A 25,013-nucleotide genomic window follows, 5' to 3' on the forward strand; every position below is an offset into this window, starting at 1 on the left:
TCCCTTGCCCCACAGACAGAGCACCCCCTCCCGGCCGGGCTGCTCTGACTCCCTGCCCTTCGCTGAGTCTTCAGCATTTTCTCACCCTTCTTCTGTTATAAAAATATGTGATCCCTGCTGAAAGTCTGAACAACACTAGCCTGCCAAACAGGGGACAACAGGGTCCCCAGTCGTCCCAGCGCCTTGGAGAGACCTGCCATCAGTGCTGGGCACATCTCCTCCTGGCCTCTGTGCTTGCATATGTGTATATTTTTTCCTTTTCAAAAGCAGGATTATAGTTGATATTCTTTTTTTTTTAATCAAAATGGAAATAGTTCTGCTTCCTAATTATTATAAAATAATATGAGCTGGATGGGGAAAAATCTGACAGACAGAACAGTATATAGACAGTCCGTTCTTTGATTCAAAGTGAAATACACGTATCATGAAATGCACGCCTCAGTTTAACATGTCATGAGTTTCCAACGTAATGAGGGTGGAACAGCCATTCAAATGGATGAACTCTGCTCCTCTAACCAATCCCCAAGTGCTGGACGTTCAGGTTATTTCCTGGTCATGTCCACTGTAAACAATGCGGTGATGAACATCCCCGTAGTCCAGTCTTGGCTCACCCGGGATTATTTTCGCCCACTGGGGGTCCCAGAGGAGACTTGCGGGGCCAGAGGATGCGCACACTGGTAGGACCTGTGCGGCCTCCGGGGGGAAACGCCGGGCAGCCGCGTCCTGGGACAGAACGCCGACCTCACCCACCTCGATGCCTGTCTTCCTCAGCCGCCCAGAAGCTCTGCCGCCTGCTGGGACTCGGGGTGACGGATTTCTCCCGCGCCCTGCTCACCCCCCGCATCAAAGTTGGCCGGGACTACGTGCAGAAAGCGCAGACCAAAGAGCAGGTGGGCGGTGTGGCGGGGGGTGGGGGGCAGGTATCGGGCTCCCGCCGCCCTCCGACTCCGGCGTCTAGGGAGTGGCTTATGCCGTTTTTCCTCGCTCGCTCACGCAGACTGGTGCTGGCTGCTCAGTTACCGGCTCCGGACTAGGCACCGGGAATAAAAGCAGCAATAGAAACGTGGAACTCAGGCTGTAGTAAGAAAACCTAATAAACGAAGATTAACAGGATGCTTGTAGACAGGGGTCGACAGGGGTGCCGTCTGCCAAGAAGGGGGTTGGGCGGGGGGGGGGTCTGGCAGGCCCTCTCCCAGCAGGTCACGTTCCAGCCAAGACCTAGACCGTTCAAAGTGGAGGGCATAGCCCATGTAAAGGCCCTGGGGTTGAAACAAGCTTGGCGAGATGGGAACACTAAGGAGGTGGGTGAGGCTGCAGGCGGAGAGGTTGGTAGGGGACAGATCACGCAGGGTCTTAGGGGCCACCCTAAGGAGGTGAGTTTTATTCAGGGTGCAGCAGGAGGCCAGCGAGGGTTTAGGCCAGGGAGCGATTTGATTCAGGTTGTTTTTTTATAAAAACCCCCTTGTCTTCTGCATGGAGGGTGGAGTCTCAGGGGCGCAGGTGGAAGCAGGGAGTTGGGAGGAGGCTGCCGCCATAATCCAAGCCAATGACAGTGTGGCTCAGACCAGCGGGCAGGGCTAGGGGTAGAAAGAAGTTAACATGGGCTAGTGGTTTTCAGGATCCAGCTCTTGGGCAGAGGCCTCTGCTGGGCCCCAAGCTGGGTGCTCGAGGCCCTGGGATGAAGAAGACACAATAGGGGAGGCAAGGACCAGAGACTGGAGGTCACACTGGCCGTGATTCTGCTCTCAGGGGAGGTACTATTAGGATCCATTTTACAGATGAAGAAGTTGAGGCACAGAGAGGTTTATTCACAGCCTGAGGTAACACAGCCTCTAAGTGGCAGGAGCAGGATTCAAACTCAGGTTGTTGGCTCCAGAGTCCACCCTCTTAACTGTTATGTTAATTGTTCCAGGAAGTGGGGTCAGGAGGGCAGAGGATTAATGAACTAATGAGCCCTGAGGACTTCAGGCAGTGCCTGGAGCACAGTAGGGCTGAGGAATGGAGGGCTGCTGTTAATGTCATCTTGAACGATGGTGGGGGCCCGGACAGGCCGGGCCACTCATGTGCAGGCTGGACCCTCACTATGCATCCCATCTGCATGCAGGCTGACTTCGCCCTCGAAGCCCTGGCCAAGGCCACCTACGAGCGCCTCTTCCGCTGGCTTGTCCTGCGCCTCAACCGGGCCCTGGACCGCAGCCCCCGCCAGGGTGCCTCCTTCCTGGGCATCCTGGACATCGCCGGCTTCGAGATCTTCCAGGTCTGTGCTGTGTGCCCCACTGGGGACTGAGGGCGCCATCACGCTGCCCTGTCCCCTCCCTCTGTGCCCCTGCCCTCCTCACCCCCTCCCTCTCAGCCTCTGTCCCCCTCCCTCTGGGTCCCTGCCCCACTTTCTCCAGGTCTCTGTCCCCTTGTCTCTGGGTCCCTGTCCCCCTCTCTCTGGGTCCCTGTGCCCCCCTCTTTGGGTCTGTCCCCTGTCTCTGGGTCTCTGCCCACCCCCCCAGGCCCCTGTCCCCTCTCTCACACATCCCCTCCTCCCTGCAGCTGAACTCCTTCGAGCAGCTGTGCATCAACTACACCAACGAGAAGCTGCAGCAGCTCTTCAACCACACCATGTTCGTGCTGGAGCAGGAGGAGTACCAGCGCGAGGGCATCCCCTGGACCTTCCTCGACTTCGGCCTTGACCTGCAGCCCTGCATCGACCTCATTGAGCGGCCGGTGAGTGAGCCCGCGGCCACTCCCTCCTCACAGCCCTCGCCATCTCACCCCGCCCCCTCCAGGCCAGGAGCCAGCCCCTCGCCCTGCTGGCCTCAGCCTCCGCATCAGTTACGTGGAGAAAACGACGTAGGTCTGTGTGACCGGTAGCAGATCAGGCCCCGGGACACACCCGCCACAGGGCCTGGCTCCAACCACGGGGCTAATCCTTGCTGTTACAAACTGTGGTTCTCCGTCCAAGTGTCGCTTACAAACACTAAAAACCAGCCGCAACCTAAGTGTCCAGTATTTGGGGATCTGACCTACTCTCCCCTTCCTGTCAACGGTCAGGCCAACCCCCCTGGACTCCTGGCCCTGCTGGACGAGGAGTGCTGGTTCCCGAAGGCCACGGACAGGTCCTTCGTAGAGAAGGTGGCCCAGGAGCAGGGCGGCCACCCCAAGTTCCAGCGGCCGAGGCATCTGCGGGACCAGGCCGACTTCAGCGTCTTGCACTATGCGGGCAAGGTAGGGGCGGGGCCAGCCTTGGGGCCTGCGGGTGGGAGTGGTGACAACCTGGCTGCAGATGTGGGGAAGGGTGCAGAGGGACGGCAGGGCCACCGGGTGTCCACTGGGACAGGACACAGCCAAGGCAGGGGCCAGGAAAGCCCAAGGAAGAGTGAGAACTATCTGACGAAGTCAACAAAGGCTTCCTCAAGGAGCGGGTATTTGCAGTACGCTTTGAGGGATGGATAGGAGTTTGCCTGGAGGACAATTATGTGCATTTTATCCACTCATTCAGCAAACCCGTGCCTTCTTTATTTTCTTTTTTTTTTTTTAATTTTTAAAGTATTTATTTATTTATTTTTAGAGAGAGGGGAAGGCAGGGAGAAAGAGAGGGAGAGAAATATCAGTGTGTGGTTGTCTCACTCACCCCCCAACTGGGGACCTGGCCCACAGCCCAGGCCTGTGCCCTGACTGGGAATCGAACCAGCGACCCTTTGGTTTGCAGGCCGGCTCTCAATCCACTGAGCCACACCAGCTGGGGCTAAACCTGTCTTTTGTGCACTCAGCCCTGTGCTGAGCAAAGTTGGGGACCCAGGTCGGACATGGTTTCTGTCCTTACAAAGTTCCTTATCTGGAAGGGAGGCAAATCCAGACAACCGGGATGTAAGTCCAACAAGCGCCTTCATAGGGGCAGCGAAGGGCAGCGTCAAAGCCGACGCCCAGAGGAGGGAGGAACACCGGGGAAGTGTCCCCAGGGGAGCGTAATGCTTGATCTGAAATCTAAACCAAGGGTCGGCAAACCTTTTTTGTAACTGCTTCCCGCTCTGCGGGCCAGACACTGCCTGTCACAGCTACTCAGTTGTGCCGTTGCAGCGTGAGGGAAGCCACAGGTAACACATAAATAAATATACTAACGGGGGCTGCATCCCAATAACCCTTTACTTACAAAAAGAGGTGGCTGTCTTGACTTGGCTTGGGGGCTCTATGGTGTGAACGATGTGTAACGGGTGCCGGAGAGGCCAGGTGAGGGCGCGAGGGACTCTGCGGGCCCAGGGGACGGTGCGCATCACGGCGAGGGGGCAGGAGCCCGGGTGTCCTGCGTGCGGCTCCAAGGTGCCCAAACATTTGCTGAGACCTGCTGGGGCCCAGGCCTGTGCTGACACGAGTCAGAGCCGGGCCCTGGCCTCAGGGAGCCCCTGTCTGGTGGGCGGGGGTTGTGGTCAAGGCCGTGACGGCGGAACTCTCAAAGCAAAACCCTGCATTCTCCCAAGCAGCCGTCTGTGGGAAAGCGCACAGAGAGGGAATCCCCGGCGGCGGGGACAGCTCGGGGGGAAAACCTGAGGTGGAAATGCGGTTGCACGTGTGAGGAGGGACAGTGGAGAAGCCAAGGTGTCTGGAGTAGAATGAAGAAGGGAGAAAGTGGTGATGGACGGGGTCAGCGGTGGGCAGGGAAGGAAAGGGAGAGGAGTCCCGCGGGCGGAGGGTGCAGTTCAAGGTATGGACACGAGGTGGCACCAACGTCCTCCCCCCGTGGTGAAGCCTGGAGCTGGAAAATCAGGGGAGCCCGTGAACCTCCAAGTTCACCACGCTCCAATGCCTGGTTTCATTCAGGTCGACTACAAGGCCAATGAGTGGCTGATGAAAAACATGGACCCTCTGAACGACAACGTTGCCGCCCTGCTGCACCAGAGCACGGATCGGTTAACGGCGGAGATCTGGAAAGATGGTGAGGACTGGCTTTCCCCCGGCCCTGTCCCTGGGGCTCTGGGCATCCCTGCTCCCAACCCACAGTGTGAGCACCTTTGTTTCGGGGGCTGAGTTGTCTGCTCTGACGCAGCACTTCTGCAGGCCAGCCAGTTAGTGTTCCCAGTTAGTGCTGATTGATGGATATCTCAAGCCAGCATCGTATTCAATGATAAGACACTCCTCCTTAAACAAGACAAGGATGCCCACTGTCAGCACTGCTGTGAAACACTGCTTTGGCAATACTAGCCTATGCAATCAGACCAGAAAAATAAATAAGCATGTGAGCATTGCAAAGAAAGCGATAACATTATTTGCAGGTGGCATGTGATCCCCTAAAAAGAGATTTGACTGGAAAAGAATTAATGACAAGACAACTCAGAAGGGTGCTGTTTATCAGGTTGGCCAACTTTCAGACTTTTCTTTCTTTGCTCTCTCACAAAGTTCCCCTTAGGGCCCCCAGGAAGAAGAAAGAAACAATGGACTGAGATAGAGTTTTGGAGTTGTCTTGCTCCAACAAGACCCATGTGAATTTTTCCCATCAGTCTTTTCAGAATGACACTTCTAAGAGGCATAAGCAGAAAAGCCAAATGCCTTTGTGGTAGAACCCCATACTTTCCAAGCTGCCCCCTATCCTTAGAGGGGGTTTGAGAGATGATTTTATACAGCTGGAAGCACCAACATCTTGTTTTTTTTCTGATTTCAGGTTTCTAGAATCTGTCAGTTTACCTTTATCTTTTGTAAAGATTTTATTTTATTTTTTTCAGAGAGAGGAGAAGGGAGAGAGAAAGAAAGGGAGGGAAACACCAATGTGTGGTTGCCTCTCGTGCGCCCTCAACTGGGGACCTGGCCCGCAACCCAGGCACGTGCCCTGACCGGGAATCAAACCTGCAACCTTTTGGTTTGCAGGCTGGTGCTCAGTCCACTGAGCCACACCAGCCAGAGCTTGCCTTACTCTTTGATGGGAGTGAAAAGCATAGTTGTAGATGTGCCAGTCCATGCAACTAGACAAGAGAACAAAATAAGCAAGATGAGTGGTTCCCAAAACCAACTCACAGAGCGAAAGGGCATTGGGTCCCTTGATCTTGTGAGCTGACTTAAGAAAGAAAAGTCTGATATTTGTGTCTCGTGGAGTTTACACAGGAGGGATTGAAAAGCAGTGTTTGATGTTTAGCAACAAAACCGGATTCTGCTAGAAGCTCTCCTTCCGAATGAACGTCCCCCCACCCACCCTGCTTGTTTAGAATCTGTGCTTCATTTACATGATGTCCCAGTGACCCCTCACACGTCCCACCCCGCATGTGGCTGACTCAAAGCGTTCCAAGAGGGAGAGTGGAAACGGCAAAGCCTCTTGAGTCCTAGACTGGAACGTGGCACAGTGATCCTTCTCCCACAGCCCTCCTGAACGCAGGAGCCCACACTCGAGGCGCTGCAGGTCCCACAGAGGGGTAGGGAGTCGGGGCTAGTTTTGCATCAGTCCCTGTGACAGCTGCCCTGAGCCCAGAGCGGGAAGCCCAGCATCCTGGCAGCCCAGGGGAAAAGGCAGATGAGGACAAGCCTCAGAGAGACCAACGCCACATGCCGGGCAGAAGCCACAAGGTCGTCCTCGAGCTTCCTGGCCGTCAGGGGGAAAAGATACCTAATAGGACATACAGACTCAACCTCGAGGGAGAGAGACCTTTTCCCTCTGGTACTAAGGCTCATGGAGGACATTTGTCCCTTCAGCTGACATTGATGCCCTCAGTGGGTAGGCACAAAGATGAACAGGACAGTCTCCCTGGTTTTAGATGTTTATGGCCAGTATTCAGGCTCTCCCTCCTGCTCTGGCCCGTGCTGTTGACTAATAACCCTCCTCTTTTTTTCCTTCCTGCCACCTCCTGTCCCTCTTCTCATGCTGCTCCCTTTGCATCCCCCATCTTTTGCATCTCCCCACATCTGTCCTCTCCCCACATCTGTCCTCATTCCCCAGAACATGGGGGCTTCCAGCAGTTCTCTTTCCTTGGCTCCTTCCCACCGTCGTCCCCGGGATCTCCAGGGAGGCGCAGCTCTGCCATTTCTCCACCAGGGGGTGGGTGCTACTGTGCATCGATGGGTGAGATTTGCCAGACGAGGCGGGCGGGCCTGTTGGACCGGGAACCTGGTTTTGAACACCCGTCCCCTCTTTTCTCCATGAGGAGGTCTCTCATGCTTCTTCTTCCTCCTTGCCAGCCCTCCCAGCAGTTTCCAGACTCAGTGCTAACTAGACTCTTCTAACTAAACTGCATGCCAAAGTACAATGGGGCTACTACCAGCTGGCATTTATTGAGCACTTACTATGTGCCTTGCATTGTGCGAAGCCCTTTTATGATCATTAACACGTAGAATCCTCTGTATGACCCACTGAGGCAGGTGTTGGTACTAGTACCCCCCCTTACACAGTTGAGGAAACCGAAGCACAGAGAGGTTAAGTCGCCAATCCAAGATCACACAGCCACTAAGTGGCAGAGCTGAGATTTGAACCCAGGATTTTGAGTCCCAGAGCCTCAGCTCTTACCTGTTCTATAAGAGCGTAATAAATGGCAGTTATCATTTTGATAATAACTGTAAGGATGGTGGTGGGAGGGAGATGAAACCTGGGGAGGAAAATGCTATATCTGAGCCCCCACCATACACCAGGTCCTGCCTAAGTGCAGATGACCTGGTTGACCCATGATGACCCTCATCACTGGGGACATCAGATTCAGCCCCAGCTGTAGGATCCTGAGAAACCCGGCATGATTTGGTCATCGAATTCTAGAAAAAAGCTTACTGTGAAGGCAGATTGCCTTATTTCACAGATTGCACATAAAAGCCAGACCCTATTGCAGTTTTAAAAATCCTCACCTGAGAACATATTTATGGATTTTAGAACAAGAGGAAGAGAGAGAGAAAGAGAAACATCAATGTGAGAGTGAAACATTGATTGATTGTCTTCCGTACGCACCCCAGATGGGGATCAAACCTGCAACCTTTTGGTGCATGGACTGCAATCCAAACAATTGAACCACCCAGCCATGGCAGAGACTATTACATTTTTTAAAACATAATTTATTTATTTGTAGAGTGAGGGGAAGGGAGGAGAAAGAGAGGGAGAGAAACATCAATGTGCGGTTGCCTCTTCTGCACCCCCAACTGGGGACCTGGCCCACAACCCAGGCAGGTGCCCTGACTGGGAATCGAACCGCAGACCCTTTGGTTCATGGGCTGGCGCTCAATCCACTGAGCCACACCAGCCAGCGCTCTATTACATTTTTAATGTGACTCTGTTTCATGTTCCTACAAATGCAGTTGTGCTTGTGATTACCCTTTTCCTTCTCTGTGCCTCGGTTTCCTCATCTGTAAAATGGGAGCGACTCTCACAGGCTTTTAAATCAGCCAGAGTATGTGAAGTGCTTTGAACAGGGCCGGGCAGAGACTGCGCGCTAAGTCAGCATTTGCTATTGTTGTCTTCACCTGTCGGTAAGGAGAACGGAGATCATGTCCTTGAGGAGGAGAGGGGTCAGCGATCAGCCTTCGAGAGGACTCACCCTGCCTGGGTTTAAATCCTGCATCTGCAGTTTCTAAGCTGTGAGGCTTTGGGCGCTGCCTTCCACTTTTCTGAGCCTCAGTTTGCCCCCCAGTACAATGGGGCTGGTACTACCTACCTTACCAGGCTGTGGGAGGCACTTTATATATAAGATGCCAAGCCCTGTAAATAGTAAAGCCCTTAACCTTTGGCCAACTCAGCCCCTCCAAACTGACCACTGAGTCCCTTCTCACCCTTCATCTGATTTCCTCTTCACGCAGTGGAGGGCATCGTGGGGCTGGAGCAAGTGAGCAGCCTCGGGGACGGCCCACCGGGTGGTCGCCCCCGCCAGGGCATGTTCCGGACAGTGGGGCAGCTCTACAAGGAGTCCCTGAGCCGCCTCATGGCCACACTCAGCAATACCAACCCCAGCTTCGTCCGCTGTATCGTCCCCAACCATGAGAAGAGGGTGAGTGACCTGGGCCGGGGAAGGGGAGCTCTGGCAGCTGGACTTGGCTGGAGCCACATCTGGGCCCAGCTCACCGCTGACCAGATGTGTGACCCCGAGGGACTTGCCTCCCTCCCCAAATGAGTGCTCTGTTAGGAAAATTTATTTGTTCATTGGACTTACATTTTATTGAGCACCTACTAAGTGCCAGGTACTAGGGATATATTAGATAGAAGCACAGACAACCCCTATCCTCACAGTCTAATACAGAACACATATGTTCAACTAATCACCCAAAATGAATGACTGGTTGAATTTGTAGGAGTGGTAAGTACCACGTAAGGTTTTATCTGCTCAGTGAAGTCAGGGAAGGACCCCTGGAGGAGGTGGCAACTGAGCTCTGAAGCATACATGGTATTCTGAGCAGAGAATAGTTTGTGCAAAGGTCCTGTGGTAGGTTAGAGCATGGAAGGCACAAGGGATAGAAAGAAGGCCACTGGGACTGGGGATGTCATGCAGGTTTGGGGAGACCATCTCTGGCCTCCCAGGGCACTAAAAAGTATTTTTGTGGGTGAAATCAAAGAATGGGCCTCGTAGAGAAGGGTCAACATGAGAGGAAAATGAGACCACGAAGTTAGGGTGCTTGAGGCTTACACTGTCCTTGGAAAATAGCTGTAGTTATTGGGTTGGTGGATCTCTGTATGTGTGTGTCTCTTTCTCAGGTCTACAAACACCATATTTTATCAAATCTAAGACACATGTATTTCTGACACTTTAGCATTTCTGAACTTGGGATATGGCTTATAATCAATAGCTTGTCAGAGTTTAATTGACAGGAGTTTTGCTTTCTCGGTGACATATAAAATAGAAGTGTCTCACTATTGATGGGACTTACAGTTGATAAAATATGACATCCATAGACATCCACTTCTCCAAGAAGCCCTGGTTCTTTCTGGTGGAGAATGGTGCTTAGAGTCTTAAGACCTGGGTGCTGGGTGTGCTCAGGGCTATCAGGGTGGCACTCCCAGGACCTCTCAGTAAGCAGAGCTATGTTTTTATACACAAATGTATATACAAGCACACACATAGGTTTACACATGCACACACATAAATGTATACACATGTTTACTTCTGTATTTATTTTTATAACTATCTTTATACTTTGCAAACCATGCGTTCACACTATGTCAAGTTGCAGTCCAATGCCATAGAGTTCATTGTAATTCTTTCCCCTGTACAAATTCGTAACTTTTTTTTAGCCACAGGGGAGACCTCGATCTTATAATATAGTACATATTTACCTGTTTTATTGGTCCCCTTTTATGAAATCAATCTCCTGGCCTTGCTGAGTGCTTACCCACTCAAGCCTGCCAAATATCTTGTCAAAGAGTGGGATGGAGGGAGAGAGTGGGAAAAAAGGAAGGAAGTTCTTATGAGACCGTCTTATTTATTATGTCCAATTTCCAGCTGTTTTCAGCTAATTCCTGCGGGCTCTTTCGGTGGTGAGAGAGTGCCAGCTAAGGCAGCCTAAGCGAAAGTGAGAATGTGTAGATTCACGTAATTGACAATTCCACTGTTGGGTTCAGATACAGCTGGATCCAGGTGCTCAACTGGTGGCATCAGGAACCTTTTTCCTTTGCTTGACACTGCTTTTCTGTGTGTTGCCTTCACTTTGAAGGAACCTCTCTGTGGGTCTCTTTCTCTCTCAGCACCCTCAGGGTGGCAAGGCAGCCCCCAGTGGGTCCAGCCTTCTATCTCCCAGTTCAGCAGCCCTAGGGAAAAGGGCATCTCTTGCCCCACAGCCCCAACAAAAGTCCCAGGGCAGGCTCTCATTGGCCCAGGATGGCTCTGTGCCCACCTCCGAACTGGTTACTCTGATTGGCCAGACCTGGGTCACATGACCATGCATGGAGCCAGGATGAGATTCCACCCGGTCACTCTGGACTGAGATCAGAGGGGAAGGCATGGCTCCCTCCCACAACATTGAAGCCTTATTGCCGGGACAGGGGAGTATTATATAGTCACAGACAAACAGAAACTCCCTTTTGCCAGAACACGAACAACCTGAAGTTAGGTGCTTTTATCTCCTTTTTCACTGCTCAGTCCCCAAAACCTAGAGCAGTGCGTGGCATGTGATGGATATTCGGTAAGTGTTTGATGGATGCATGGATATAAAATAATATGCCTAAATGGCTGTAGAAAAAGATCCAGCCCGGTGGTTTTCCTGAGTTAAATCCCACCGCCCAGCGGTTCCAATTCTGCCCTAGGCTAGGGCAGGAGCATTGGGTGTGGGGTTTTGTGTGTGTGTATGGGGGTGGTTTTTGTTGTCTTAATTGTTTTAAGCTTCCCATGGGCCCTAGAGTTTAGCCGGGGTTGGGGACAACTAATCTAGAAGGTTCCATAGGAAACGAGGGATTGTGTTGACTGCTCTGGGGACATGGGCAAGGCAAAAGGTCTCTCTTGGAATGTATCATTTAAATTCGTGTACTGTTTACCATTTTTGCCATTCTTACCAAAAATAGTGATTTATGGGCTTTGTTCACACCACACACCTTGACCGACCATCCTCTGCGCTAAGTCAGCGCTTCCCGCTCCTGTTCTGTTCTACTGCGCACTTACCGTTATTTCTTTCTTTCATTTATTAGTCACTTCTCCACCTCATTTGCTGTCAGTCTCTCCCACTGGACTGCGAAGTTCCCCAGGGCAGGGATTTCTGCCTGGCACGTAGTAGGTGCTCAGTAAATTATAGGTGGAACCATACGCAATGGCCAACCAGGGCTGACCTGCGAAAACGGCCGTTCCACGTGGTTTCCCCGGACGGCTGTCGTCCCGCGAGTGGCGCCCCCATGCGGGCGCCGCTGACCCTGCGTGTCCGTTCCACCGCCCACAGGCCGGGAAGCTGGAGCCGCGGCTGGTGCTGGATCAGCTGCGCTGTAACGGCGTCCTGGAGGGCATCCGCATCTGTCGCCAAGGCTTCCCCAACCGCATCCTCTTCCAGGAGTTCCGGCAGCGGTGAGCGGGGTCAGGGGCGGCGCGGGGCTCGGGTCTGGAAGACACCCTACCTGCATCCAAAGCCTCTCGCTGCTACTTCTGAGCCGGGACAGCGGGCAAGTTCCTGAGGTTTGCTGAGGCTCAGTCTTCCCCTCTGTGATGCGGGCCAGCAGTCACCCGCTCGTGCGCTCCCGGAGAGAAAGGGCAGGGAGCATCATATTGCGATCAACGTGTTGCAATTGGCATTTCTTAAAAAAAATTGCAGTGGAATAGGCTAGAATAGAAAATATCAACTTAGAAAAAAAAGAAAGCAAATAATATGGTAAATATTACAATAAAAATTACGCTTCACACAAGCTGTATATATCAATGCTGTCCATTAGAAATAGAACATTAGACCTGTATACAATTAAAATTTTTGTAATAGCCATATTTTTTAAAGTAAAAAGAGGTAGGCAAAATTAATGTCGACAACATATTTTATTTAACTCACTACATCTAAGATATGGGGTAAATTGAACATGTAATCAGTATAAAAATTAGTGGTGAGACATTGTGCATACTTTTTTTCCTACCAAGTCTTAGAAATGTGGCGTGTCTTACACTATATTTCCATTGGTCAAAGTGAATTATAGTCCTATCAAGACAATGAAGTTGTGTTAAAGAAAAACATATTTTACACTGCTTCAGTTTTTACATTTAAAGTTCAGTTAGTGAAAAGTAAATACAGTTACAAATCCAGTTCAGCTCTTGCCGGTGTGGCTCAGTTGGTTGGAGTATCGTCTGGTGTGGCTCAGTTGGTTGGAGTATTGTCCCGTACACCAAAAGGTTGTGGGTTTCATCCCCAATCAGGGCGCTATAGGAGGCAACCAATCAATATTTCTCTCTCTCCCTCTCCCTGTCCCCCTTCCTCTTCCTCTAAAATCAATAAACAGCCCTAGCTCATATGACTCAGTGAATTGAGCGCTGGCCTGTGAACCAAAGGCTGCCGGCTCGATTCCCAGTCAGGGCACATGCCTGGGTTGTGGGCCAGGTACTCAGTTGGGGGTGCATGAGAGGCAACCACATATTGATGGTTCTCTCCAAAAAGAAAAAAAAAAAGGAAAATCAATAAACATGTTTTTAAAAATTCAGTTCCGTTGCCCAGATGACATTACAAGGGCTTGGCAATCACACATGGCCGGGAGCTGCTGTACTGGACAGTACAGGTCTGTAGTTTGCTACTCAAAGTGTGGTCCCCGGAGCAGCAACACCAGCAGCCAGCAGCTGGTCAATATGCAAATTTCAGACCCCGCCCAGGCTTACTGAACTAGGATCTGTATTTTAACAAGACCCCTGGTGATTGAGAAACCCTGATACACACACACACACACACATACACACACATTCTCAAACACCAGTCTTAAAAATGTATATTATATATGACATATAAATGTGCATATATGTGTTTATAAATGGTATAGATAATATACATTATTTTATAGGAAATATTGAAATCTGGGGAGAGGGCACAGCAGGGGCAAGGCTCTGAGGACAGACCATGTATATGTTTATAAAATGTATTTTTTAAAGATTTTTTTTATTTATTCATTTATTTTAGATGGGGGGGGCAGGGAGAAAGAAGGAGAGAAACATCTAAATGTGTGAGAGACATCCATCAGTTGCATGCCCCCTACTGGGACCTGCAACGCAGGCAGGTGCCCCAACAGAGAATCAGACTGGCGACCTTTTGGCGCGCAGGCCAGCTATCAATCCAGTGAGCCACACTAGCTAGGGCTATAAAATGTTGTTGTTGTTTTGACATTCTGAGTTACACTCAGAAATTGGAAAGAAATTGATGTAGAGCAGCCCAGGGCCTGACCCATAAGATTCAAAACATCAACTGCTGTTTAAAAACATTTTTTAAATTGATTTTTAAAGAGAGAGAGGAAGGGAGAAAGAGAAAGAGAGAAACATTGAGTTGTTCTTCCACTTATTGATGCTTCTTGCATGTGCCCTGACCGGGGATTGAACCTGCAACCTTGATGTATCACGATGCTACTCTAACCAACTGAGCTGCCTGGTCAGAGCTCAGCTGCTGTTTTTGTTATTCTTACATGCCCATTCTGAGACCCTCCGTTATTTTCTGTCTCAGTGAAAAGTGGTGGCGAGGTAATAAACGCTCATAGTCAGCATGAGGTAGGTATCCACGGAGCCGGGTCTGCTATTATCGAAGTTGGCGGCGGTGGTGCTAGTGCTCTTAGCTCAGGGTGTGGCTGAGGTCGAACGTCCACTTTTCTTACTGTTCTCGTTATTGTCATTGGTTATTGCTAGCTGTCACTCTGAGCCCAGTGTCCGGCCATGGTGACAGTTTGCTGTAACTCTCGACTCCCCACCCCTGCCCGTCCCCTGAAGGTATGAGATCCTGACACCCAATGCCATCCCCAAGGGCTTTATGGACGGGAAGCAGGCCTGTGAGAAGATGGTAAGTGTGTGTGTATGTGCGCGCGTGTGTGTGCGCATGTGTGTGTGCGCGCACGCACAACCCCAGGAGGGAGGAGAGGGGCTGGGACCTCCCCTCTCACAGTCCCTTCTTCTTATCATCCCCGATCCCTCACAGATCCAGGCCCTAGAACTGGATCCCAACCTCTACCGTGTGGGACAGAGTAAGATTTTCTTCCGGGCGGGGGTCCTGGCCCAGCTGGAAGAGGAGCGGGACCTGAAGGTCACAGACATCATCGTGTCTTTCCAAGCAGCTGCCCGGGGATTCCTGGCTCGCAAGTGAGGCACCACACTGTCTTCTGGGGTCCCGCTGACTAAGGAGGGGGGCGCACATGCAGGGAGGGGTTGACCAGATGGCCCCAGATGGCCCCAGATGTCAAGGCCTCCAAAATAGTAGAAAGGCTGAGAGGCAAAGGGAGGGAACCACCAGGTGCCCACGCCTCTTGGCTCTAAGGCCCCTGGGGCCCCTGTGAGCTAGGCCCAGTGCAAGGCGACACTAGAGACTCGCAGAGCTAGACTCTGTCACAGGGGGACCAACCCTCCCTGTTTGCCTGGGACTGCAGGTTTCCCAGGATGCATGATTTTCAGTGCTAACAGAGAAAGCCCCAAGTCCACTAGGTCGGGGTGGTCACCCTACTGGCCAGTCCCTCGAGGGACTTCAGTCTGGAGGGGGAGACAACAGAGGCACAAAGCAACATAGTCTGGGGCAAGATGTGCTTTGATGGGGGCCGTACAAGTGCATCAGGAGGCCCCGCAGAACAGGGCGCCCCCCAGGTCACACTTGATGCCCAGGGGGGCCAAGCAGGGTGGGAAAGACTCTCTGGGCTGCAGGAATGCAGGAAGTTTGCAGGAGCATCTCCTTCTTGGAACTGGCCCGGAGGAAGGATCAGCAGATAAAAGACCCCCAAATACAAGGCTGAGGGGCGGGGGCCTTGCTTGGGGTGCTAGGGAGCCTCAGGAGTGGGTGGAGAAAGACCGCTCTGGAGGCTGGGGGCCTGGGGAAGGGGCTAGGTGAGGGTGCAGGTGGTGAAGGTGAGGCTGCGGGGCTGAGGAGGGTCAAGGCCGAGAGGGTCGAGGGCGCAGAACTGATGAACTGTCCACAAGATTTACCAGGAGTAGAACGGTGCTTGAGCACAGTAGGCACTTAATAACAGTTGACGCAGTGAAGGGAGCTCTCTGTTGCTAAGGGGGCAGGGCCTGGGGGGCTGAGCGCCCACTCTCCCACGTGCCCGTCTCCCCGCCCAGGGCCTTCCAGAAGCGGCAGCAGCAGCAGAGCGCGCTCAGGGTGATGCAGCGGAACTGCGCGGCTTACCTCAAGCTGCGACACTGGCAGTGGTGGCGGCTGTTCATCAAGGTGAGGCCGCCTGAGCAGCAAGGAGGTGGGGGCCTTGTGGGCAGGTCTGCTGGGGCAAGTGACCTCCTCTGTTTGGGCCTCAGTTTGCTGCATCTGTAAAATGGGACCAATCAGCCAGACCTTTGTTCATCGGGATTCTTTAGGTAGCAAGTGACCCAAATATCCCATTTCAACCAACATGGAAAAAAGAAGTAGGACAGCTTCAGGTGCAGCTGGATCCAGAAGACCCCTTCAGAGTCAACGATCCACGGGAAGGCCTCACAGAAATCAGAAACACTGTTATACTCATGGTTGCAGTTTATTACGGTGAAAGGACACAGATTAAAATCAGTAAAGAGAAAAGGCACACAGGCCAGAGTTCAGGGGCCCACGCAAGCTTCCGTGTGTCTCTTCCAGTGGCGTCATGTAGACAGCTCCTAACCTTCCAGGCATGACGTGTGACCACACATATGGGATGCTGCCTGCTGGGGAGCCTCACCCAAGCCTCAGTGTCCAGGGTTGTCATTGGATCTGTCACATAGGGGTGGCTGAGCCCCGTGTGGATGACCTCTGTTACTCGGTCTCCAGCCCCTCCAGAGGTCAGCTGATACCATCCCTCAGATATACCAAGTCATCCATCAGGCAGATATTCAAAGGGCTTAGCGGCTGCCTCTAGGACCCAGGCAAGGGCCCGTCCTTTCTTTGGAATGAGCAGGGTTTGGGCAGCCCAGGCCAGCTGAGCTAACCCTTTTCTGCACCGAAAGGGCCCGAAGAGTGAGGTCGGTTATCCCGCATTCTTTGGGACCCAGGAAACCGGCCGTATGCTCAGTGTGAACGCTTAGCTCCTGGGCCCAGCCGCCTCCCAGCCATTTCACCACCTTGACCTGCCCCTAGGTGAAGCCACTGCTGCAGGTGACACGGCAGGATGAGGTGCTGCAGGCGCGGGCTCAGGAGCTGCAGAAAGTGCAGGAGCTCCAGCAACAGAGCGCCCGCGAGGTGGGCGAGCTCAAGAGCCGCTTGACACAGGTAAGGGGGCGGGGCTGAGGGTGGGGCGGGGCTGGGGTGGAGCCAAATTATAAGGGGCGGGGCTTCCGGCCGAGTCCCAGGTTCCCCGGGCAGGGCTATGGCGAGAAGGGGTAGGATAGGTCAGACCCAAGGTGCACTGGGGCTGAATAGGAGTTGAAACTCTGGTGTGACTGAGCCGTGGTGTGCAGGAGGCAGGACCCTGGGGTGTAGCCAGGGTCTTGGGTACGGGGCTGGTTCCTGCCAAGCCAAGATGCTCCAGGCCTAGGGCTCCAGGATGGGGCAGAGCACGGGAACAGCTCTGTAGCAGGGTTAGGGTATACAGGTGGTCGGCTTCTCACTGAGAATTTTTCTGTTTGCTTTTCCTAAATCATGTCCTTTGGTTAAATTGCTGGGCGGGCGTAGGAGTGTTAAATGAAATGTAAGATGGTGGAAAGGCCTCTCTGGGAATGTCTGTAGGGTGGACTGGAGAGGGGGAGACTGGAGGCCCTGAGGCTGCGGAGAGTGTCCATTGGGGGAGAACAGGCCTGAGCATGTTGGGGCTATGAGGACAGAGAGGAGGGGACAAGGCAGAGGGAGTCGGGGAAAGAAGGACAGGGCCGGGGACTGACGGAGTAGTGAGGGACAGGGCGGCACCCAGGGCTCTGACTCGGTGACCAGGGGAATGTGGGGTCATCCTGAGATGGGGACCTGGCGGAGGAATGGGTTCCAGGGCTGTACCTCAAAGAGCCAAGCAAGTCAGGGGACAGGAGGGACCTGGTGTCCACTGACTGGGAGCACCGCCTGCTAACCGCTGCCCTCCCACCCCACCCCCAGCTGGAAGAGGAGCGTGCTCGCCTGGCAGAGCAACTTCGAGCAGAGACAGAGCTGTGCGCTGAGGCCGAGGAGACCAGGGGGCGGCTGGCAGCCCGCAAGCAGGAGCTGGAGCTGGTGGTGTCGGAGCTGGAGGCCCGCGTGGGTGAGGAGGAGGAGTGCAGCCGCCAGCTGCAGAACGAGAAGAAGAGGCTGCAGCAATATATACAGGTCTGGTCCCCCTGAACCCATGGGCCACCGCCCCCTCCCTTCTGTCTACCCTGCCTACCTTTGCTTTTCTCCAAACAATGTTGCTTTTGGCCATGAATTTGCAGAGAACAGCTCAAAGTGGGTTAAGCAGAAAGAACACTTTTTTGGTTCAAAGAATGGGAGACTCCAGAATGTGTAAGCTTCAGGCATGGCTGGATCCAGGTGCTGAAGTGACTTCCTCAGTACTCTGCCTCTCCCCATCTCCTGGCTCCATTTGCCTCTGTGCTGCTACATTCACAGGCAGGCTGCTCTAGCGGGGTTGCCCTTCAAAATCTGGTGTATATTTTACATTTAAGACTCATCTCAATTTAGAGGCTGAGTTTCCATTTGGCAATTCTTATATTTCATAACTTCTGTTGAAAAAGTCGATTTACATACCCAAGTTGTTCCAAACATACTTAAAAGTATCCCACAGATTAACTGGATGTCTTATTTGAAATTTAAAATAAATAAAATAAAATAAAGCAGGACACGTAATTGCTCATTCACACTGCCCACATTTCAGGAGCTCTGGGATGTTTTCGTTGCCTCCTCTTTAGCTGGTGGGGGAGGATGGGATCCTCCCCTTCAGTTACGGAGACAGCCTGACACACCGCACCCGACCCTGGGCAGATGAGATAGACAGCAGTTTACGGGTCACGAATACTCACAAGCAGAATGAAGCAGATACCATGCCCCAGGGAGCCGCCGGGGGGCGCACTCAGGAATAGTGTGAACAACTGTGGCTGTGGGAGGCAGGCTTCGTAGTGACAAGAAGGGGAGGTGACCCTGGTTCCTGCAGGAAGATGCGATGGTTGGTTTGACTCATTCCCAATGGCAAGCCACTGACTTCCCCTCTGCAGGGACAGGCAGGCACGGTGCCTGGTCCCTGCGGTACAGAGGGCTCCTTGGCTCGGGGACCTTGTCCATGGAGCAGAGCGGGTAGGAGGGCTTATGGCCAGGATGCTATAGTTCCCCCCAATTTTACCAGATGTCAAGGCAGCTCATAATGTTGAATCGTAATTTCTGGGTTCACACCTAAGTCTCCACATGCCATAGGGGACAGTGCCCACCTACATGACATGTTTATTTATCATGTTTATGTTGATCTAAATCTTCACGCACGCACGAGAATGTAGTTTCCACAAGGACAACAGTGTTTGTCCTCGGTGCCTAGAACAGTGCCTGGCACACACTAGGCACTCAGTCAATGCCTGTTGAGCTGGTGAGTGGAACAGAAAGACCAGAAAGGGTTTTATCCTCCCCGGCCTTGCCCAGAGTGTGGACCCATCTGAGTCCCGAGCCCCAGGGGTCCGTGGACCGTCACCTCCACCCCATCCTCCCCATCACACCCCGGCCCCAGCCCTGGGGCCTCACTCGCCCTCCTCCCCATGGCAGGAGCTGGAGTCTCACCTCGAGGCAGAGGAGGCTGCCCGGCAGAAGCTTCAGCTGGAGAAGGTGACGACGGAGGCAAAGCTGAAGAAATTTGAGGAAGATCTGCTGCTCCTGGAAGACCAGAACGCCAAGCTGGGCAAGGTCAGTGACCGTGACCCCCCGGGCAGGGGGCGTGGGCATGTTGGTGGGTGTGTGGGTCCCTCTGCCTGTCTGCCCCCAGTTCACCCTGCCACAGGGTCTGTGTCCCTCGCAGTCTGGGCTGTGTTTCCCTTGATCCCTGTCTCTCTCCTTGTCTCCCTCTGTCACATGGTCACTCAAGAAGGTGCTGACTGAGCAATGACTGTGTGACTGTGTGTCGTTACCTGTCACTCTATCACAAGACACCCCAGAGCCGCACAGCTGCAAACAGCCACCGTTTCATTCTATCCCATCGTTCTGCAGCTCGGCCTGTGGCCCTCTCAGGCGGTCACCTCTCAGGTGGCCGGGGCTGGGTGTCTGGTGTCTCCGTGCCCCTCTGTGTGGCCTGTCTCCCCATGAGAGAGCCTGGATGCCTGGCACAGCTGCTCAGGGCCCCAGGGCAGGGAAGCAGAAGCAGTCAGCATCACCTCCATTGAATTCTGTCCATCAGGTGTTGGCGAACATTTGTTCTGGAAGGCCAGACAGTGAACATCTGCAGGCCACTCCGTGGCTGTCACGGCTGCTCAATTCTGCCATCGTGGCTGAGAGCAGCTCCAGACTGTTCACAATCAGACAGGCATGGCTGTGTCCCCATAAAACTTTACCTGTAGAAACAGGCAGCGGCCTGGGTTTGCCCTGCAGACCGTGCTGTGCAGACCACCAAGCTTAAAGCAGTCACGGATTCGGAGGCAGGGAATTAGACTCCACCCCAGGATGAGGGCATGGTGAAGGGCCTGCCGCCGTCTCGAACCAACCACGGCCAGGGCTGCGTTCGGCACAGGGGACGAAAGCCACCCATGCCCTCCCAGGGGAAAGGGATGCTACATGAGTCACCACAGGAAATAAGCATAATCACACTGTGTGACTTAGTTATAATTACTGTGGCAGGAAAGAACAGAAAACTGTGGAGAGGGGTGGCCTGATCTCTTCTGGGGGTGGTCAGGGTGGCCTCAGGCTTTCTGGAGGACCCATGCCTGAGCAGAGCTCAAGGATGCACAGGAGTTTTCTGGAACCTTCCTGTGGTGCTGTGGCTATTCTATCGTACTCTGTTCCATTTCCTTCTTTAAAAAGAAAAGATTTTATTTATTTAATTTTATTTATTTATTTATTTATTTATTTATTTATTTATTTATAGAAAGAGGGGACAGGAGGGGGGAAAGAGAGGGAGAGAAACATCAATGTGTGGTTGCCCCTCGCACACCCGCAACCGGGGACCTGGCCCACAACCCAGGCATGTGCCCTGACTGGGAATCGAACCGGTGATCCTTTGGTTTGCAGGCCAGAGCTCAGTCCACTGAGCCGCACCAGCCAGGGCCCATTTCCTTCTTTTTAAGGGTCGTGCTGACCCACTGCATGGATTTCTAAAACTGCTCTCAGTTTGGAAAGCTCTGCTCTGGGCTGGTGCCTCACAAACGCTCACGAGCACAGACCCGTGCACCTGGGGAGCCTGTGCAGCAGGCCCGGTGTGCGACCGAGACCCAGATTCTCCAACAAGCTCCCATTTGAGGCTGACGCTGCCGGTCCACGAGCCACACTTGGGGCAGCAGCGAGGGTCCAGCACTCACACACGATGCCGCAGGCGTGGGTTGCAGTGTCGTTTACAAGAGCAAATGATTAGAATCACCCTCTGGGCTCATCCGGGGTTGGTGGTCAGTGAGTGGTGCTGTATTTCCAATAACGCGAGTCTGCACCGCAGTTAACAGGCATGACCGGGCGGGCTGGGATGGGTGTACAGACCCTAGACTAGAACGGAAGGGAGGAAGGGATTGGGGGCAGGAGGATCGGAGGGAATGGAGACAAGCAGACACCCCAAAGAGAACGATGCCTGAGATGGGGGTCAGGCAAGGGCTGCCCCTGACGGCCCCACCTCCCACGGCCCTCAGGAGCGGAAGTTGCTGGAGGAGCGTCTGGCCGAGTTCTCGTCCCAGGCCGCCGAGGAGGAGGAGAAGATCAAGAGCCTCAATAAGCTCCGACTGAAATATGAGGCCACGATGGCAGACATGGAGGGTGAGTGCCCTCCCGCAGTGGGCAGCCGTGGGGGGGCTGTGCATGCTCCCTGGGGACCCCTGGGGCCAGCCTCCGGTGCCACACGGAGCCTCAGTGGTCGTATCTGCTAAATGGGGGTAAGAAGGCTTGAGACAGTGGGTGTCCTCTTAGCTCTTACGTTGTTTCTGTCTCTCGGTGCCATTTTCTTGTCTTGGGTCTCTCCCTCTCTCTGACTGTCCCACTCACTGCTTCAGATGCTTTTTTGGTCCCTCTGCCTCTCTGTCTTTTGCTATGGACTCAGAAGCAGAAGCAGAAGGGATCAAGCGCCGGAGGCCGGTGGCCGGGAAGACAGGGAGGAGAGGGCAGGGCAGAGAGGCAGTAAGCAGGAGCAGAGGCCGTCCTTGGGGGCGAGGAGAAGGGGGCAGTGTCTGAGGGTCTGGCCGGGAAGCTGGAAAGAGGAGGGAGATGCTGAGCCGAGTCTGACACCTGGCAAGTGCCGGGCCGTGGGTCTCCGCGGGAGCTGCCAGGCGTGGGGCATGTGGGTGTGGAGCTCGCGTGCATGGCCCCCACTCCCGTTTCCAGACCGCCTACGGAAGGAGGAGAAGGGCCGCCAGGAGCTGGAGAAGCTGAAGCGGCGGCTGGACGGGGAGAGCTCCGAGCTGCAGGAGCAGATGGTGGAACAGCAGCAGCGCGTGGAGGAGCTGCGGGCCCAGCTGGGCCGCAAGGAGGAGGAGCTGCAGGCCGCCCTGGCCAGGTGCGGGGTCGGGGTGGGAGGTCGGCGGGGTACGGAGCACTGCACCTGGCCTGCCAGCACGGGGGCTCACCCCAGCGAGGCCCTCCCGGGGGCGGGGCCGCTCACTGGCTGTGCACCCGCCACCCCCTCTCTGAGCCTCAGTGTCCCCTGTGTGAACTGGCCTTGACGAGAGCTCCAAGCCCACCTGCTTAAGGGAACGATGAAACTAGGCCCTGGTGTCTAGTAACTTGCATGGTTCTGGGTTCAGAACTGGGGCAAGAAAATGGGATTTCTCCCTCCCCTGCTCAGCCTCCCCTCACCGAGCAGCCCAGGCTCAGCGTGACTTGAGAAGCGGTCAGACCATCGTAGGCACCAGAATCATTATAATGACACATTCATGATTATTGAACACCTCCCATGTCCTAGATGTGGTGCTGGGCTTTTCAAATGCTTTTGATCCACGGTGCTTTATGCAAACCGAGACACCCTTGACTGTAGGAAAAATGTGCTTCTTAGAACTGCTGGTCCACAGAGAGTGTGTGTGTGTGTGTGTGTGTAAGAACACGCACCCTGAGTCTGACTTCTGGGTTCAAATCCTGGCTCCTCCCCTTTCTGGTCATGTGACCTCACCCAAATGACATCACCACTGTAGCTTCAGTTTCTTCCTCTATAAAGTGGGGGTTAGTGTAGGAATTAAATAAGAAGGTGCTCATAAAATGCTTGGCACACCCTGAGCCCTCAGTAACTGCTGGGTGTGTCTGTTACCACTTTTCATTACTTTATTGCTTTGTTCTTGTTATATTTTTAATAGACTTTATTTTTAGAGAGAGGAGAAGGGAGGGAGGCAGAGTGGGAGAGAAACATTGATGTGAGAGAGAAACATTGATCGGTTGCCTCTCCCACGATCGGGGAAGGAACCTGCAACCCAGGCATGTGCCCTGACTGGGAATTGAACCAGCAACCTTTGCAGGATGATGCCCAACTAAGCCACACCAGTCAGGGCAGACTTTCCTATTCTTGATAAGGGGGATCATACAGCATTCTTATTAATTTTATTGCCATTCTCAAGGCAGCCCGTGAAGTAGGGTGTTCATGCCTCTCACAGACCAGGAGCCTGCTGTTTAGAGAGGTTGTCACTTGCCAGGCAGGTGACCCAGCAGCGGATACAAACCCCTGTCAGCGCAGCCCCCCATCAGAGCTGCCCCTCCATTCCACTTCTCTTTGCAAGAGGCTGTGTTCTATAGAGGTTATGGGGCGGGTCTCCGGGGTCAGCTCTGCCACTTGCTGACCGTGTGCCGTGGGCATATGCTTTCCCTGCTCTGCGCCTCGGTTTCCTTGTCTGGCATAAGCGTTACCATAGAGCAAAGGGCTTGCACATGGCAGGGTCTTACTTAGCAAGTGTCCCTGGGATTAGTTAGTGTTGCTCCACTTTTACAGCTCAGAAATTGAGGCTCTGAATCCTGGAGGCACATGCCCAGGGGCAGAGCTGTGTGTGAACCCAGCACAGGTCCCCCCAAAGAGGCCACATCTGGCCTCTTCGCCCCCAGAAGAGGAGGCCTTCCCTGCCCCTTGCCTGCCTCTGTAACTAACTCCAAGGTCCTGTCTGCCCCCAGGGTAGAGGAGGAGGGCGGGTCACGGGCCCAGCTGCTCAAATCCCTTCGGGAGGCGCAGGCAGGACTGGCCGAGGCCCAGGAAGACCTGGAGGCCGAGCGTGCGGCCAGGGCCAAGGCAGAGAAGCAGCGGCGGGACCTAGGCGAGGAGCTGGAGGCCCTGCGGGGCGAGCTGGAAGATACGCTGGACTCGACCAACGCTCAGCAGGAGCTCCGGTGAGGCCCGGCTGCCCGGCGCCGGCACAGCCTGGGCACGTGCAGGGGTGGGGGAGGGAAGAAGGCCTTGGGTGCGAATTCTCCATCTCTACAGAGGGTTCGTCATTCAACAGTTGTTTACTGAGTACTAGCTCTGGACCAGCTGGGGACAGAGATGAGTCAGACCCAGGCATGGCCCCCAGGAACTCCCAGTCTTGGGGGAGGCAGATTTGGGCAAAGAGCAGACCCGGTCCAGAAGAAAGTGGGCTTTGATGGAGTCATGTAGCATGGTAAGAGAAGGCCCCTAAGCCGCCTCCACGGGAGGAAGTTCAGGAAGTCATCCCTGGGAAGGGGCCTTTTGAACAGGGTTTTGAAAGATGAGTAGGAGTTCACCCCTAAAGCCACATTCCCCCCTCGGCGTACACTGAGGTCCCATTCTTGGACAGATACAATAAACGGAAGCCCAACCAGTTGTTGGGGGGCTCCCCCATAGTCCCTGCCTTCCCCTGTTCTGAAATTCTGTTCCCTGCCCCTGTCCCCCAATCAAAGGTCCAAGAGGGAACAGGAGGTGACGGAGTTGAAGAAGACTCTGGAGGAGGAGACACGCATTCACGAGGTGGCGGTGCAGGAGCTGAGGCAGCGCCACACTCAGGCGCTGGGAGAGCTGGCGGAACAGCTGGAACAGGCCCGGAGGGTGGGTTACGGCAGGAGTGGGGGTGGGGCCCAGGGAGGGAGGGCAGGATGCTGGGTTGGAGGAGGTGTCCTTGGCAGGTTCCAGGCCAGCCCATCTGCCTGGGGTTCCTTCCTCACACATCCACGTCCTCGTTCCATCTTCATTCAGCATTCGCTGGGTGCGCACCAGCCGTGAACAAAACCACCAACGAACCTTTCCCTGCGGAGCTCCTGTTTTAGCAGGAAAGGCAGAGTGTAGACGATGTAAACATATTCATAATTGATACTGGGGTAATGAGTGCTACAGGGAAATGATGAACAGGAAAGGGGGATCAGGTGCTAAGTCAGGGGCTTGTGACTTTAAATAGAGGCCATGGAGGGGCTCTGTGAGAAGTGACATCTGAGTTAAAAAACTGAGGGAGCTGAGGGTTGAGCCATCCCAGCATCAGTGGGGAGGTGAGTTCCAG

The 25,013-nt window shown here is 53.8% G+C and overlaps 1 protein-coding gene across 1 annotated transcript in view; it reads left to right on the forward strand.

The window, feature by feature from the left end:
- Nucleotides 1-25,013, forward strand: part of MYH14 (myosin heavy chain 14) — a 75,876-nt gene that overhangs the window by 28,267 nt on the left and 22,596 nt on the right. The window contains exons 12-28 of the mRNA XM_090261199.1: nucleotides 772-890; nucleotides 2,105-2,257; nucleotides 2,542-2,715; nucleotides 3,043-3,216; nucleotides 4,807-4,921; nucleotides 8,743-8,930; nucleotides 11,800-11,921; nucleotides 14,295-14,364; nucleotides 14,500-14,660; nucleotides 15,627-15,735; nucleotides 16,609-16,740; nucleotides 17,554-17,760; nucleotides 19,177-19,314; nucleotides 21,234-21,357; nucleotides 21,919-22,090; nucleotides 23,683-23,895; nucleotides 24,424-24,568. Of these exons, the coding sequence (XP_090117325.1) occupies nucleotides 772-890; nucleotides 2,105-2,257; nucleotides 2,542-2,715; nucleotides 3,043-3,216; nucleotides 4,807-4,921; nucleotides 8,743-8,930; nucleotides 11,800-11,921; nucleotides 14,295-14,364; nucleotides 14,500-14,660; nucleotides 15,627-15,735; nucleotides 16,609-16,740; nucleotides 17,554-17,760; nucleotides 19,177-19,314; nucleotides 21,234-21,357; nucleotides 21,919-22,090; nucleotides 23,683-23,895; nucleotides 24,424-24,568 (2,516 nt within the window). The remainder of the gene's footprint in view (nucleotides 1-771; nucleotides 891-2,104; nucleotides 2,258-2,541; nucleotides 2,716-3,042; nucleotides 3,217-4,806; nucleotides 4,922-8,742; nucleotides 8,931-11,799; nucleotides 11,922-14,294; nucleotides 14,365-14,499; nucleotides 14,661-15,626; nucleotides 15,736-16,608; nucleotides 16,741-17,553; nucleotides 17,761-19,176; nucleotides 19,315-21,233; nucleotides 21,358-21,918; nucleotides 22,091-23,682; nucleotides 23,896-24,423; nucleotides 24,569-25,013) is intronic.

The sequence above is a fragment of the Furipterus horrens genome, unplaced genomic scaffold (assembly GCF_987537825.1).
Source record: "Furipterus horrens unplaced genomic scaffold, mFurHor1.1.pri manual_scaffold_13, whole genome shotgun sequence".
Classification (NCBI taxonomy): domain Eukaryota; kingdom Metazoa; phylum Chordata; class Mammalia; order Chiroptera; family Furipteridae; genus Furipterus; species Furipterus horrens.